Source organism: Zingiber officinale, chromosome 1A (assembly GCF_018446385.1).
Source record: "Zingiber officinale cultivar Zhangliang chromosome 1A, Zo_v1.1, whole genome shotgun sequence".
NCBI classification, from domain to species: domain Eukaryota; kingdom Viridiplantae; phylum Streptophyta; class Magnoliopsida; order Zingiberales; family Zingiberaceae; genus Zingiber; species Zingiber officinale.
This window is the reverse complement of record NC_055987.1, coordinates 129,655,909-129,671,415: the sequence shown is the minus strand read 5'-3', so window position 1 is coordinate 129,671,415 and position 15,507 is coordinate 129,655,909. Positions and strand designations below refer to the sequence as shown.

General features: G+C 37.7%; 2 protein-coding genes across 2 annotated transcripts; both read left to right on the top strand.

The window, feature by feature from the left end:
* The first annotated feature begins 8,011 nt into the window (after positions 1-8,011).
* Positions 8,012-11,782, top strand: LOC122033052 (putative phosphatidylglycerol/phosphatidylinositol transfer protein DDB_G0282179). The gene is made up of 4 exons (XM_042592293.1): positions 8,012-8,207; positions 9,049-9,150; positions 9,561-9,721; positions 11,517-11,782. The coding sequence occupies exons 1-4, from the start codon at positions 8,117-8,119 to the stop codon at positions 11,634-11,636; spliced, it is 474 nt and encodes a 157-aa protein (XP_042448227.1). The 5' UTR covers positions 8,012-8,116; the 3' UTR covers positions 11,637-11,782.
* An 825-nt stretch (positions 11,783-12,607) lies between these two features.
* On the top strand, positions 12,608-14,093 carry LOC122009854. Its single transcript, XM_042566168.1, has one exon. It carries the CDS (start codon positions 12,917-12,919, stop codon positions 13,958-13,960), a length of 1,044 nt encoding a protein of 347 aa, XP_042422102.1. The 5' UTR covers positions 12,608-12,916; the 3' UTR covers positions 13,961-14,093.
* Positions 14,094-15,507: the final 1,414 nt, after the last annotated feature.

Here is a 15,507-nt window from a genome sequence, read left to right as displayed (position 1 = left end):
TAATAATAAACCAAAAGGGTTTAGTTTAATTATGAACTAAGATGGTTTGATTTTGACCTAAACTTAATCTTAATTGTAATGGATCGGATTGACTTTACTTATTGGGTTTGGGAGATGACTTGCTCCCCAAGTCATATCGAGGTGTATAAATACCCTTCTATGAGGAGAAGAGAGTAATGACTTTATTCTTTGAGAGAAAACTCTAATTTGATTAGGGTTTCTTCTCATCCTCTTCTCCCTCTCTCTAGCCACTGCCCAAGCTCTTGCTGCCCAAGAATTACCGTAAACCATCTCCAGCCACTGAATTCTATGCCAACGAATTCGGTGTTGACGAATTTGGTGTCGATAAATTTAGTGTTGATAAATTCGGTACCGACCATTTCAGTGTCGATGAATTCGGTACCGACAAATTCAGTATCAATGATTTCGGTGCTGCACCACCCACCAAATCGTGTTGTGGGAGTTTTCTCGGATTACTTCGTCTTCACGCTTAGCTAGTAGTAGTACCGATCGAAGATGAACGACTCGTGGCTTCATGAAGTTGTATCAACAACAACTCGGTGTGGATACGAGTAGAGGCAAACTCCATTGGGTTTGTTAATTGATGCCCTTTTCACTTTGCATCATACGTCAGGTATACCTAGTGTAAATTTATTTTTCGTAAAATTTTATTTTATGATCATGTCTACATGATATGTATCCTTCTATGTGTGTGCTGTAATAATTATGAATTATTATTTTGTCTGCCACTGTGTATATTTACAAAGCATGTTTTAGCATGCAACCACATCGAGCATTACCCAACACCCTCGGGAAAAAACTTTTGAATAGTTGATGAGCAATTAGTTTCTTAAACTTCTTTATTTCTGTTAGTAAATTTTGCATTTTCCTTTCACTTGTGAATAATTTTGTAATTCAATTTTCTTTCTCGTAAAATTCTACATTTACTTATTTGTAATAACTCTCATTTAGAATTTTTTTTTTTTTAAGGAGGTTTGAATTTACTTTCTTGCATGAAAATGGCTAATATTGTAGGAAATTTTTTTACTTTGTTGATCCTGAGATTAACAAAACATTCAAAAGAAAAGAAATTTGTAAAGACAAATTAGAAGAAGAGCAAATACAATCTACCATGATAAACAAATTTTTGAAGGATTATACAGTACCATATGCAATGGGCCTAAGGTCTAGCATCACCATACCTATTATTGAGGTCAACAATTTTGAACTCAAACCTATTAGATCAAGTGGACCGGTTAGAGGGATGAATAACTTGCAAATCAAAGTTAAACCTTCTCTTGCTACTTACTTAGCAAGGACACACCTATTAATTAATAAAAAGAAATGATAGGAAAGAAAGTAGGGGACTTAGAATTTTTACTTATTTGCAACTAAAAAGGCTGTAATCCAAGGCAATGATAGCTTAATAGCAAAAACTCCTTATTCGACAAGTTTGAAGGCGGAAAAACCCCTTGCAACAATTAAAAGCACAAAATAGGATTATAGAAATAGATAATTTGCAAAATAAATACTTAAAAATAGATTTTGGCTTCAAAAAATATTGATATTTTTTTGAACATTCAAAATCTAACCATTATTTTTAGAAAAATCAAAATTTTTAAAAATTAATCTCTAAAAATTTTCAATTTTTAAATTTATTTTTTTATAAAAAGTTCAAAAAAATTATATAATAGGTGAAAAATTAAAAAACTTTTTTACTAACAAATAACATATTTTTCTATTAGAAAAAAATTAAATAAAAAAACCAATAGAAGATTTTAAAAAAATAATTTTTTCACTAATGTTAATAATTAAATCAAATTTATTTTTAACATGCAAATAAAAATAATTTAATAGGTTAGAATAAGTTTTGAAATCTAAAATAATTTTTTATCTACTGGATTTATCAAATATTTTCTTGTAATATCATTTTCTGCAACGTAACTATTACAATTTGACTCCTATGATTCTAATATACCAATTAAGTCATCTATTATATTTAAAGTCACTTTTTGGGGCATATAAACCTGAATATAAAAAAATTTTGATTTTAATTTTTCAATTTGTTCTTTTAATTTTATATTTTTTAATTTGAAGTTTATAAAATTCTTCTGACATGAATTGCCAAGTTAATTTTTAAGACAATGTTATCCTTTTTTTTATTTTTACATACTTGATTTTGAATTTGTATAAAAATCTAGATAATAGTTTAATGTCTTTATATAATTGGTCAGGAGGTAGAAGATGTATCTCACTTATCATGTCAGACTCGTAGTGTAAAATATCGAAAATGGGCTTAACACCTTAAGGGAATTTTTCAGAATTTTAGAAATTTTTCGAGAATTTTTCGGATCTTGTATGGACGAATTTACGGGGACAAAAACTGGGTCCTGGGAAAGCCTGTTTAGGCTACCCATTTATAAGAGGAAATGTTTATTTTCTTAATTTCCTTTTTCTTTTTCTATTTCTTTTTTTTTTTATTTTTCTCCCCGTGCATTTCCCTTCGTTTTCTCTCCTGCGCACCTGACGGCTTGCCCTAACCGCACATGGCGGTTCCCTACTTTTCCCTCGCCGATCTCCTTCCTTCTCCTCTTCCCCTTCTTCTGTGCCCTAGCCGCTGTGAGGTCTGAGCCAACCATTAGATCCATTGCCGCCGGTGACCTTTGAGCCACCGTCGACCAATTCTTCCCTTCCTCCTTCGACAGTCACTTCTTGCCACTGCCGAACCCCTCCTCTGCCCGTCGCCCCTCGCTGTGGAGATCCCAGCGCCGCCGCCCTTCTTCTCTTCTGATCTGCGCACCGAGGGCGACCACAGTGCCCTAGATTGGGACTACAGTCGTCCGATCTTCCCCTCTTCCTCTGGAGAGTGTCACCGTCGCACGGGACCAGCGCTGGCCACCTCCACACCGTGCCCTAATTTGCCCTTGTGCGCTACCTTGTTGATCGCCGCCGGCATCTGATTCCCTTCTAACTCTGGATTTTCTCCGATATGTACCACAAGCAGATCAGCGGCGATAGGAGTGGAGACCAGCCCTCTCTCGGCCTCTACGCATCAAGCAACACTAGTTTGCTCCGGCCACTAGTTTCTGATGTTGTCCGACAGCAGGAATATCCGGCAGTGACTCAATAGATTAGGCATTCAGATTTGGGGTTGTGGGAATTTGCCGTGGCAATCTTGCTTCGGCTGAGGACATCAAGGAAGAGGTAGGGTTAGTAGGTTATATCTTGAATTAGGTTGTTTTGTTGATCAGTTATCTACCTTCTTGATTGTTTAGTGCAAGTGGGTTTTCCAGCAACTGTTATTTCGTCCAACAGCAACTTTCTTTGCCTGTGGATTAACAGGAGCGACTGAGAAGTAAGGTAAGGTGTAGAGCATTTGATATATGCTATAGGTCATGATTTTGATTCGATTATTTTAGATAGACGATCATGTGTAGATTAATTCTTGTGGGAAGAATGATGGTAATATGATTAAGGTTTTTCCCTAATTTAGGATTAGAGATTTTATTTAGCTATTTAGAAGGATTGTAGCTAAATAAAATATGTTTCTATTCGTGACGCAGGACTTTGACGCGAGACGAGTATCTCGACGTCGTATTTGGACCAGATTTGGACTTTTCGATTTGGAGGCGGGTACTTTAACTTTATGTCATTTGATATGCATAGTAATATTTTTAACAAATAGTAATGATTGTGTTTCTTATCTGCTTTGGTTGGTCACTACCTGATTTGTTACATGCTTGTTTGTTTATTTATTATGCACTTCATGTTAGTACCTACCTGATTATACATGCTTATAGGGGTAGTGACACAATCATGTTTTTGTTATTATGTTCAGGACCTAGGATTTTGATTCCTTATCTGACCTGTGTACCTAGACCATTGATTAGGTTAACTTATTCTAGGGTACACATTATATATATATGGATTGGTTCAGGATATTGCCATGCTTAGTGTCATGCATCATCTCGCATGATTGCATGCTGTCCGATAGTCAACTCCATTATTGTTGAGCACATCGCCAGTTACATGGATCTGCACACACCACCACTCATGGGTTAGTGGTATATCAGAGAGGTGTGTGGCAGTTCTGCTGTTTGGCTCCGCTGGTCCGGTGACTCAGCGTGGTAGCCGGCAGACAATTCTGCTCTGTTAGGCTCCGCTGGTTTAGTGTAGCAGCGTGGTAGCCGGCAGACAGTTGGACTTTGTTTGGCTCTGTTGGCCCACTCATGGGTAGTGCGACGCAGCGTGGTAGCCGACAGAGATTCCTCCCCGTCATTGTGTACCGGAAGATGAGAGCATTGAGTTCCCCTATTTATGATTTGGGGTAGGAGGATAGGTGTACTCCGACAGCATCTCGTCCACTCGGTCACTCATCAGGAGCAGTGATGGCAGAGTGCACAGTTGTCACAGCCCTACCCACTCGGTCTCACCATCGTGTGTGAGATGGCTGACTGGCGTCAGGGGTGACCAGGACCCATCATTGGCATCATATGCATTTATGCATTTTCTGATTGTGTTTGCTGCACTTATATGTTGCATTTGGATGAATGCATATGTTTGACATGCATATAGGATTTTGATACCTCTCGGTCTGACGACCCTGTTATACTTATACCTTGGTCCTGGTTAGTACAGTTTTCTCCTGCTTGTTTCAGTTGCATTTATCCTTCTTGTATCAGGAGACTGTGCGCATGATTAGTGCTAGTTGTTATTTTCTTTATTATGCATATCAGTAGTTACCCGCTGAGGAGTTGACTCACCCCGTGGATATTTACTATTTTCAAGTTGAGGCTGTCTGGAGAGTTCCAGTCGCTAGTCCCTTGAAGATCCAGAGAGGATACATTTATTTGGTCTTTTGTTATGTTTCTTATTGCACTATCTAGACTTGTATTACTTTATGGATATTGTCGATGAGTTTTATTTGGATTTATTTTACTACATGTCTGCCTAGACGGCAGAAGAGGTGAGTTGATTTTATCGTCGGATTTGAGCTTTATGGGTGTAGTGGAGTAGGATATCAGTTTTGTGCTTTATGGGTGTAGTTGAGTAGGGTTGTTTTGAGTCTTCTTATCACTGTTCTAGTTTTGTTATCTATTAAACTGCGTGGATGTCTATGTGTTGTATTTTATTATTATTATTGTTTCAGCCGTGTTGGCCGATGTATATGTGGCCCTAAAGGCAATGTATAAAGTTTCAGATTGTCAACCGTATAGGGGAGATGCTGTCAAAATTTCTTCGGACAGGGACTCCCCCTTCATCGCTGCTTTTCTCTAAAGTATCTCCCTCTTTATCGATGCTCTCTTCTTGGTAGTTGGTCGTTAGTGCTAGTCCAGCATATTCTTCATTCTCGGACTCTTCAGATGGTAATTCACTCCAAAATTGCTTTGAGATTCTTGTTCTTAGGCTTTCTTGTCCTCTTGTCTTTTTTCTTCTCCTTTATTTTTCAGTTTAGGACATTTGTTCCTGATATATCTTTCTTCATCAGAGTTGTAGCACCTTACATTCCTTTTTCCCTTGAAGAAGCTACTTTGCCTACATCTTATTAAACTTATTAGTTTTTAAAAAACTCATTGAACTTTCTTACCATATATGTTTCTTCATCTTCGTCAAGTGATAACTCTAAATCTAGTTTACTCTTCTTAGCTTTTAATGCGATATTGTTGTTTAACTTTTCTATATTTTTAAATCTTATACATCGAGATTTATGTAATTCTAAAGTAAAAAATAACTCTTCTAAACTACTTACTTCCAAATTATTCGAGATGCAGTCGAAATCTATTATTGATGTCTAGTCAAGGGTTCTTGGAAATACATTGAGTGCATATTTGAGTGAGTCTTGATTCATTACCATTTTTCTGAGATTGTTGAGCCCAGTGATTACATGTTTCAGTTTTGAGCAGAGTTGTGTGAACGTTTCTTCTTGTTTTAGTCGTACGTTGCTGAGTTAATTTCAAAGCAAGTCCCTTCTTGCTAGTTTGACTTCCGTGATTTCTTCAGGTTTAGGAACTTCTCCTATAATTTTTACGGAGTTGTAGGAACCGGTCCAGTTAACTTCTTGAGGTGATAGTACACTCAGAAGATAGAATTCTACCTTACCATTAGCTACAAAATTAGTCTGCTATTTTTTATTCCAAAGGTGTTCCTCCTTTTCTTTACCATTTTTATTCCTGGTACTTCGAAACTAAATTTTATACATGGTCCATAGGTTTCAAAACACAGAATTCAAGTTTGTAATTGAATAAATAAGTTAGTTTTCTTGCTTAAATCCCAAATAATACAGTTTAAACATGGAAATTTAATTAATATAGCTTATGTTAAGGGGTTATTTTAAAAAAATAGTCTAATGTATTAGATATTTAACAAAATAGCATTTTATAATTTTAAAATAATAAAATACTCATGTTTTTACGTTTTTCTTTCGGTCTTTCACTAAATTACATTGAAGAGATTATCAATTATTTACATAGTTTAAATCATGATTGATTCTTTCATTATTATTTATTAGTTTGATTTGCACCAAATTCCATCTAACTATCATGAAATCATCTTACATTTTCTAGTTCATCATTGACTCTTAGTATTATCATAACATAATCAATCATCTAATTCATCTTCTCATCTTAATCTCTCAATTCAAATAAAACTATATCCATTACAGTATCACATTCTTGCTAAGTATCTCTCTGCCCGACCTCCTAAAGTTGTTATCCTCGTCAAATTCCTTCTAACTAGAAAGCACTACACAATAATTAAAAAATACAACAAATCAAAATGGTTTGTGGAGGTTTGTGGAGATTCTTAATCCAAAACATATTATCAATTTAGTGGGCACCAAAATATAACAAACTATCACCAAATATCATAAAACTTTGCACAAATCGCACAATGACTCGTTGAAAATCGAAAAGTCAAAAAATTCGAACAATAACCAATAGCAAATAAATAATGAACTATGGAAATCAAACAAAATGTGACTAACAGATCAAAAAATTATAGAAATCCAAAAAATCTTACTATTTTTTTAAAGTGACTAGCTAGCTTCGACTCTATATCTTTCGTCGCTTGATTCAGTCTCCTCGTCGATGGATTTGGTCGATCGATGGATCTCAATAGTTATGACTTTACATTGTCATCGGTGGAGATTGGTGGACTATGGATTTATTTGGTTAGAGTTTTTCCTTCATAGGATGGAGATTGTATCCGGGTAAGAAATGTGGAGAGGGAAAGAAATTAACCCTCTGTTTGGGAGGAGGTGAGTAAAGGGGAGGGAAAGGTAAACATGGGTAAAATGAATTTTTACCCTTGTTTGAGAGAGAGTGAGCTATGAAGGGGAAGGGGAGAGAAGGGTAAAGCTTCCCCTTGCATGCTCAGGAATAAGCGAAATTCCTTACACCCCAAATTGGGGTGTAAGGAAGGGTAAGGAGAAATTATTACAATTATATCCTTATTTATTTTTTCACATGCAGATTTATTAAAAAAATAAGAGGATATTTTTATAAATTTATATATTTAACCTTCATTTCATCCCTTTCCTCTCACATAAACTTTCCCTCCCTTCTAAACAAGGACAAGATAAATATATTACTTTCCCTTCCTTTCCCTCCCTTCCCCTTCTATCCCCTTCCATTAATAAACCTTATCTCACCCCATCCAAACAGAGGCTAAGGAGGATAAATTTATAAATGGGTGGGTGAGGGAGTAAAAAATATATTTTTAATTAAAATATTTTGTATTTCATTTCGAAACTATTTTCTGTGTTTTTTCATTTCTTTTTTCTTCTAAATAATTAGCATATTAAAAATAAAAAAAAAATAATGTCAAACTGCTACATGAAAAGCTCACAAGTAAGCTAAACAGATATAAATGTAGCGTTATTTTAATATTTTAAAAATAAAACATTGCTTTTAATGATTTAGATAAAAGCGTACATTTTATTGAATTTTCTGCCAAACAAATATCTAGCATATATTAAATGATAGTTTATTTATTTAAAAAAATCCTCGAAAAATAAAGTAGAAGTTTTTTCTTCTCGTTCGAGAGAAAGCGGAAACCTACCTTCCGTGGATAAGAAGGAACGAGTTCGGCAGAGGGGTTGAAGCGGAGAAACTTATCGATGGCATCGATCTCGCATCGCCAAGTGCTTTCGCTTCTCTTGCTCGTCAGTTCGGCTGCTTTTTCCGTCTCCATCGACGTCGAATACTGCAGTAACTCTTCTAATCTCTCTCCCTAGGTTCAGATTTGTTGCTGGGCAGGTTTTATGTGTTAGAAATGGGGTTTTGTTGGTGATCCTTTGTCAGATTAGCGATTTTTTCAGTTCAATTGTGCTTAGATTAAGTTGGCAATGGCCACATGTCGGTTGACCTGACCAGATGCCTACGTGTTGGTAGAACACTAACTAGCAAGGGTTCTTCTCAATCTCAAGAGAAGAAACTAAGCGAGGGCGTCGATCGTGCACCGGCGAGTGCTTTCCCTTCTACTGTTCTTCTGCGTGGCTGTTTGCTTCGTATCCATCGGATTCTGCAAGTATCCCCTCGCCTCTCTTTTTCTCTGTTGGTCGATTCTGTGTTTCTTATAGTTTATTTACTTCTGAGGTTCTGGTTTGTTGCTGGGCTGGGTTTTTTGTGTTAAAAAGTGTTTTTTTTTTTTTTTTGGTACTCCCTTGTTAGGTTAGCTAGTTTTGAGTTCAGTTGTATGCAGATCAAGTTAGCGACGGTCACCAGTCTTTGATCAGATGCCTACTTTTTGGTGAGCACCGTATTGAACTTGCGCATAGGAGATCTAGTTTTCAGTGCATATGCTATTAATTTCAGCCCGTCACTCATTTTGGTGTTCGTATTTTCTATGCTTGGTCAGTAAGTGTAAAATCATATAATAGTCATTCTTTTATGCTAAAATGGTGAATGCAATGAGATCATCATTATCCTCGGTGATGATCACTTGATCACTTTTATTCAACCTTTTTCTTTGAGGCTTTGTTTAACATGGTCTTCAGAGTGTGTTGCTGACTTTGTATTTATACTGTGTGATTTTTTTTTTTTTTTGCAGAAAAGAATGCTAATTATCCTGTTAAGGTTAGTGGAGTTGACATTTCTCCATATCCCATTTCAAGGGGCGAGCAAACTACATTCAATATCTCAGCATCTACTGGTAGGAAAGCATGCTTGCAGTGTCACTTATTTTCATTGCTTTTATCCTTTTGTGTATATGACCCGACACTGTCAATAATTGTAAGGTTAGTTTGCTGTTGTTTGTCATGGAATTGACACACTCAAGCTGCATCTTGATTCTCGATCAAACCTTCATTAAAACTATATGCTGATAGTGCGATCCATTTATTCATAATGGGCATCGAACACAAACAAAATGCATCTTGAGAGAATTTTCATTTTAGAATTTGCCCCTATAATGTAAATCCATAGTTGCTCTTTAGAATTGTCTTCTTTTTAAAAAATGAGACACAAAGCTGTTTTAAAAATGAGCCACACTGATAGCTATCTTTTTCCAATCTCATTTAACTTACAATTGGATATTTAGTTTTTTTTCTGTTTTCTATGCAGGGGATGAGATATCCGCAGGGAAGTTGATAATTGATGTCAATTATTTCTTTTTCCATGTTGACCATGAAGAGATAGATCTTTGCAAGGAGACATCATGCCCAGTTACCACTGGTGATTTTGTGCTATCTCATCATCAGACTCTACCGTCAATAACTCCTCCGGTGAGATATTCTTGAGTGTTCCTATTCTCATAATAGTTATGGTTAATTATGTGTTGTTTTTTGTCTGACTATTAAAGTTGTTTTGGTTGATTCTGTTACTTTTTCATGATTACTCAAAACTTATGGAGTTATTTTTTGATTGGTACAAATGTTTCTTTTACTCAATCATATCCATTTCTTTTTGTTATAACTGATCATTTTTATATATTTTTTTTCAAAATAAAAGCAAGAGAGAATCAACTTTGACGATGTTGGCACTAGTGATACTTAAAATAAACCTTCTCGACATATGTTTTTTGCAGATGATGTTTGTCTTAATTGATGAAAGTGTGACTATCATAATCTTTAAGCGTGATTTATATCAGAGAAACTTTATAAACCAAATGGTTGAGTAGCCTTTATAAACCAAATTTCTGAAAGTGTGATTTATGGCCTTCCATGATCATCATGTGCCTCTTGAACTAAAAGGTGATTTTAGAATGTCTGACCAAACCATGCTCTATGAAATAGCATTGGGCAACTTGGAAACGTGTATTTCAAATTAGTGAGAGATGAGAATGATAAGATAAATGGTGGAGATTATTCTTCAATAGATAATAAAATAAGGGAAAATATACATTTGAAGCTGGATTAGTAATTAATTTTTATCCTAAAGATTTATGTACTTTCCAAATCCATCTAAAGTGTTAGTTGTTTCAAAAAATACATCACCTAATATGATTTATTGCCTGGAGTGAATCTCATGTTTTAGGGAGTATGTAGTGAAAAAATGTGATTTTGTGCAAGGCAAATTAATGAAATTTTGTCATGTGAAAGTGAAATCCCATCTGTGCTAAAGAAGTTGTCAATGTCTCGATAACAGTGGGATAGTTTTGAAACATTTTAGAAAGTTAATGTACCAAATTGGAACTATGTTAAAGATTTGGATAGTTTTGTTCAAAACATTAGATTTGTGATATGAATTAACCCTTCAAAGCTTATTAATAATTTTATAACTGCATAATGTTACAATTGATCAGAGTTGAATATGAGAGACATAGGTAGACAGAAAGACAAAAAGAGCAAAATTAGAAGTTTGGTTTCGGAGATTTGAATATTATCAATGATATATTCTTATATAGAGTTGAGTAGTTAAATGATTGGTTAGTTCCATGTGGCATAAAAAAATATAGAAAACCTCTTTTATTAAAACATGTAGCTGGGCTTGGCTGTCAGACTGCACAGATTAATTGCTTGAGGCAAGTTCATTTGTCAATTAACTAGCGTGACTTGGTAGCTGTAAATATTGAACAGAAGACATTGTTTTTAGAGCACTAATATTGTCAAGAATCAGTAAGTGCGGATTGAATATAGTTAAAATAAATTATTCTGCTGGTTGTATTTGATGCACCCATTCATAGAACATTCATTTTGTGTTTGACGTTGGCAGACAAGCTAATGTAACTCTCAATCTTTTTTCATCTGGGCTTGGGACTGACATTGGCAGTTTTTTTATACGAAATCAAGTTGATGAAATGCTTGTCAATATTGCATACTTTATATGAAATCAAGTTCATAGAACCTATTCTTTGCCTCAATCTTTTGGAGGAACACATCTTGCATACTTTAGTTAACCTCACATCCCCCTTCGCTGAACTAATGCTAGGCTAATAGATGTAACTATTCTACCAATAGAATATATCAGGTGTCTTTTAATATCTGCATGTTGTCTTGACTCTTAATCTATTTTCTCTCTAGGATCAACTTGATTACATGCACTCCGTAGAGTTGTATAAGCGTTGTTTATGTGTTGCAGGGATCATACACACTGACGATGCACTTAAAGGGTGATGATGGGAAGCAACTTACATGCATTACATTCGGCTTCAGCATTGGATTCATAGGGGATGCCGGTGAGTTAGTTAGTCAAAAATGAGAGCCCTAAGTGCCATGTTCTGTATCCCGTAACCTAAAACTCCACCTTAATGGCGCACACAATAAAGAATTTAAGACTTGTTTGAGTTTTAATGTATGAAGACGTAGCAAAGCTTTGATGTAATCAATGTATGTTAGTTTCTAAAAGTGTACTGTCATGGATTATTACTCTCTATTCAAAAGAACCCCATGGAGATGCCTAGACTCACCCACACGATCTCTTTCCCTCGTCTTCATTGAGGTAGGATGGCGCTTCAAGAACTTCCTGCTAGATAGGTAACTTCATGTTTGGAGATCAGTCTTTGTGAATGAGCATTGGCATGTCACTGCTCATGGTGCATCGACTCTTTCCCTCCGATTGCCTTGAGCTTATTGGCTCGGAACAGGTGCTTCAGCACTGCCGACCTGACCCTAAATTGATAGCAAGGTTGTGTTATGGATTGATTATGTTCCTAGAGTTTGATATGAAGTTGATCAAAGTTGTGGAGGAAGCCGATGACGACGAAGGGCAGCTCAGATCTTTTAGTCCGCAAAATGTGTTTACATATGGGGTCATCATTTTGGGATCGGATTCTCTGGTCTCTTTGTCCTGGTCCGCTCCTGAACTGGGATAAGGAGATTGGTGGGAGGCAATGACCTTCACCTGTTAAGCCATCATTTTGGGACCGGATTCTCTGTCCTCTTGTCCTGGTCCGCTTCTGAACCGGGACAAGAGGATTAGTGGGAGGCAATGATCCTCATCGGTTAACAGGTGAGGGTCCATTGCCCCCCACCAATGCAAAGGTTGGACCATGAATTGATTCAGTCTTTGTAAATCAAAGGATCCGTCACCCATCATTTTCCATCAATGATGGAGAGTGGCTCGTCTTCTTATCCGCGTTTTGTGGACTAGAAGATCCGCGCTCAAAGGAGACTGGAGAGCGGAAATAGATCCTTCCTGGGGTTTGCTTTCAGGTCTATGTTTTTGCTCCCATTCCCTGATTTTACCACTCACGTCGTGGTCCGAAGGATACGACGTAAGACAAACCCCACCCAAGACATCTCGAATTGCCTGCCTATGGGCTATGGCAACACAGATCGTGACCCACGGCTCAACATTCGACCGTTGCGCTACTCACGTTTGGAAAATTTAGCCGTTACCATCGTTGCAAACCCGAGCACAGAAGAAGCCCTCTCTCTCTCTCTCTCTCTCTCTCTCTCGTCGATCTCAGCCAGAACTGATGAGAATTTAATCTCAATCTTCCAGTCGAGTTCTCCTCCTTCCCAGTCCGTCGCAGCGCCATGAAAGGCTTCAAAGGCAGGATCTTAAAGCAGCTCATGTCCATCTCTCAGGTGCCTTATCTCACGCACCATGACCACGCTCCCTCTCTTCCTCCTCCTCCTCCTGATTCACGCCGCATCCTTGGCGAACTTCACGTAGTAGACTCTGTCGAGCTCATCAGCGACCTCGGAGAGGACGACGACGAAGGAACCAAGCTCGTCGGGATCTCCCCCAGCAGCAGCGATAAAGAGAACTCTAGGCCGCCGCCGAGGTCGACGCCACCCAAAGGCGACGCCTTTTCGAGATTCGAAGAGAAGAGGGATGCCGCGGAGAGATACCGACGGCCGGATCCTGATTCGGCGACGCTCTTCGACCCGGAGCTGCTTGCGGCGTTCCGAGAAGCGGTGTTGGAGCACATGAGAGGCTTTGAGGAGGCCCAGCGCAGGACGAGGGCGAGGGCGAGGGCTGCTGCCCTAATAGACCGCGATGGAGAAGGGGATCCGCCTCAATTGGGCGAGGAAGAGCCGCCTACCAAACTCTCCCGCACCGATGATTCCGCCACCGCGGCCGCCGCCCTAGATCCCTTGCTGGAATTCGAGTACAGGTGCCCTCCCGGAGGTGAAGTTTCCGTCATCCTATACACAACAACGCTGCGGGGGATCCGGAAGACCTTCGAGGACTGCAACGGGGTCCGATTCCTGCTCCAGAGCCTCAAAATTCGGTTCTTTGAGCGAGACGTGTCGATGCACTTGGCGTTCAGGAAGGAGCTGTGGGGTGTGTTGGAAGGTCGCGCCATCCCTCCGCGGCTGTTCATCCGTGGGCGGTACATCGGCGGCGCCGACGAAGTTTTGGGCCTCCACGAGCAGGGGAGGCTTCTGCCGCTGCTTCAGGGAGTCCCCACCGATGGCGGCGAGACCTGCGAAGGCTGCGCGGGAGTGAATTTTGTGTTGTGCTGGGTGTGCAGTGGCAGCAGAAAAATTCATAGCGAAGAAGAGGAATTGAGAGCAATGCAATGCCAACATTGCAACGAGAATGGTTTGGTTTTATGCCCCATTTGCTGCTAAATGATGAATTATGATTCTTTTTTCTCCTCTCCTTCAGAATTTTTTCAGACATGTCAACATTTTCTGTTTTGGATGTTCTTGTTCTATGTACTCTTTGTACAATCAATGCTCTTCTCCCTTTGAATTCCTGAAATTTCTCAGGATTTTGAAAAAATTGTTCCTTGTTTCCCGTTTTGTTCTGAATTTTTACAGAATTGTTAAATTATATGTTGTTCTGTTTGTTCTACTTCTAATGTATTCTTCTTCTTCTGAATTTCTGAGTTTTGTTCTAGGTGTTGCTCTCTGTACAACCAATGTCTTCTTTTAATGACTTGTTTGAATTTTGGATGCTATCCGGATTTATCTCCAAGTTAATATTATTTGATTTAATACTTTTAATTAAGGATGTCAAAAATAAATCCAATCGTACAAGCCGACCCGAGTCGACCTGAAAAATATTAAGTTCGGATTGGAGATTTTCGGATTTGGATTGGAGAATTTTCGGGTTAGAGATTTTTGGGTCGGATTTGGGTTGACCTGAATTTAGGGTTTATTAGATTTTTTTTTGAGTTAAATCAAATTTTAATTTAAAAATTAAGATATTTTTATATATATCAATATCAATGTTAGTATGATAATGATGGGGTATTGAAATAAAAGTGAAAAATTATAAGAAAAATAATCAAAAAATCATTTTTAATCGGGTTATTCGGGTTGGTCGTGTTCGAGTTTAGGGGTTTTGGATTTATTGGGGTTCGGGTCGGGTTCGAATTGAGTTTTTTTATAACTTTTTTCAACCTGATCCGAACTCAACCTGATCCACTTGAATTGACACCCCCTACTTTTAATCGGACTTCATTTAACTTAGCTCTTTAGTCCAACTTGAATGAGTAACATATGATAATATTTAGATTTATTCTGGAGCACCTCGAGTCGCCAAAGTCCTATCTCGAGTCCTCATAGTTCTCGGATGCTATATAGTCCTTCGCTGCTACAGTGCCAGTACAACCCGACTCGAGTCGACTAAAAAAATATTGAGTTTATATTGGAGATTTTCAGGTTCGAGTTGGAGGCTTTTCGGGTTGGGTTTGGGTTGACCCGAATTTAGGGGTTATTAGATTTTTTGGATTAAATCAAATTTTATTTTGAAAATTAAGATGCTTTTATATATATCAATATCAATGTTAGTATAATAATGATGTAGTATTGAAATATAGGGAAAATAGTTTTTAAAAAATTATTTTTAATCAGGTTCTTCATGTTGGTTGAGTTTGAGTTAGGGGTTTTGAGTTTATCCGGATTCGGGTCAAGCTCAAATTGAGATTTTTTATAATTTTTTTTAACCCATTCCAAACTTTACCCGATCCACTTGAATTGACCTCCCTACTTTTAATCGGACTTCATTTAACTTGGCTCTTCAGTCCGACTTGAAGGAGTGACATCTGATGATATTTAAATTTATTCTGGAGCACCTTGAGTCGCCAAAGTCCTATCCCAAGTCCTCACAGTTATCGGATGCTATATAGTACTTCGCTGCTCTAGTTTTTTGGAAATCAGTTTATTCTTTC

What these genes read in the sequence shown, in the direction of transcription:
- LOC122009854 (XM_042566168.1), top strand. Translation starts at nt 12,917, where the DNA reads ATGAAAGGCTTCAAAGGCAGGATCTTAAAGCAGCTCATGTCCATCTCT.
- LOC122033052 (XM_042592293.1), top strand. Translation starts at nt 8,117, where the DNA reads ATGGCATCGATCTCGCATCGCCAAGTGCTTTCGCTTCTCTTGCTCGTC. An exon ending in CATCGACGTCGAATACTGCA is followed by an intron (nt 8,208 to 9,048) that starts GTAACTCTTCTA and finishes TTTTTTTTGCAG; the next exon opens with AAAAGAATGCTAATTATCCT. An exon ending in CAATATCTCAGCATCTACTG is followed by an intron (nt 9,151 to 9,560) that starts GTAGGAAAGCAT and finishes TTTTCTATGCAG; the next exon opens with GGGATGAGATATCCGCAGGG.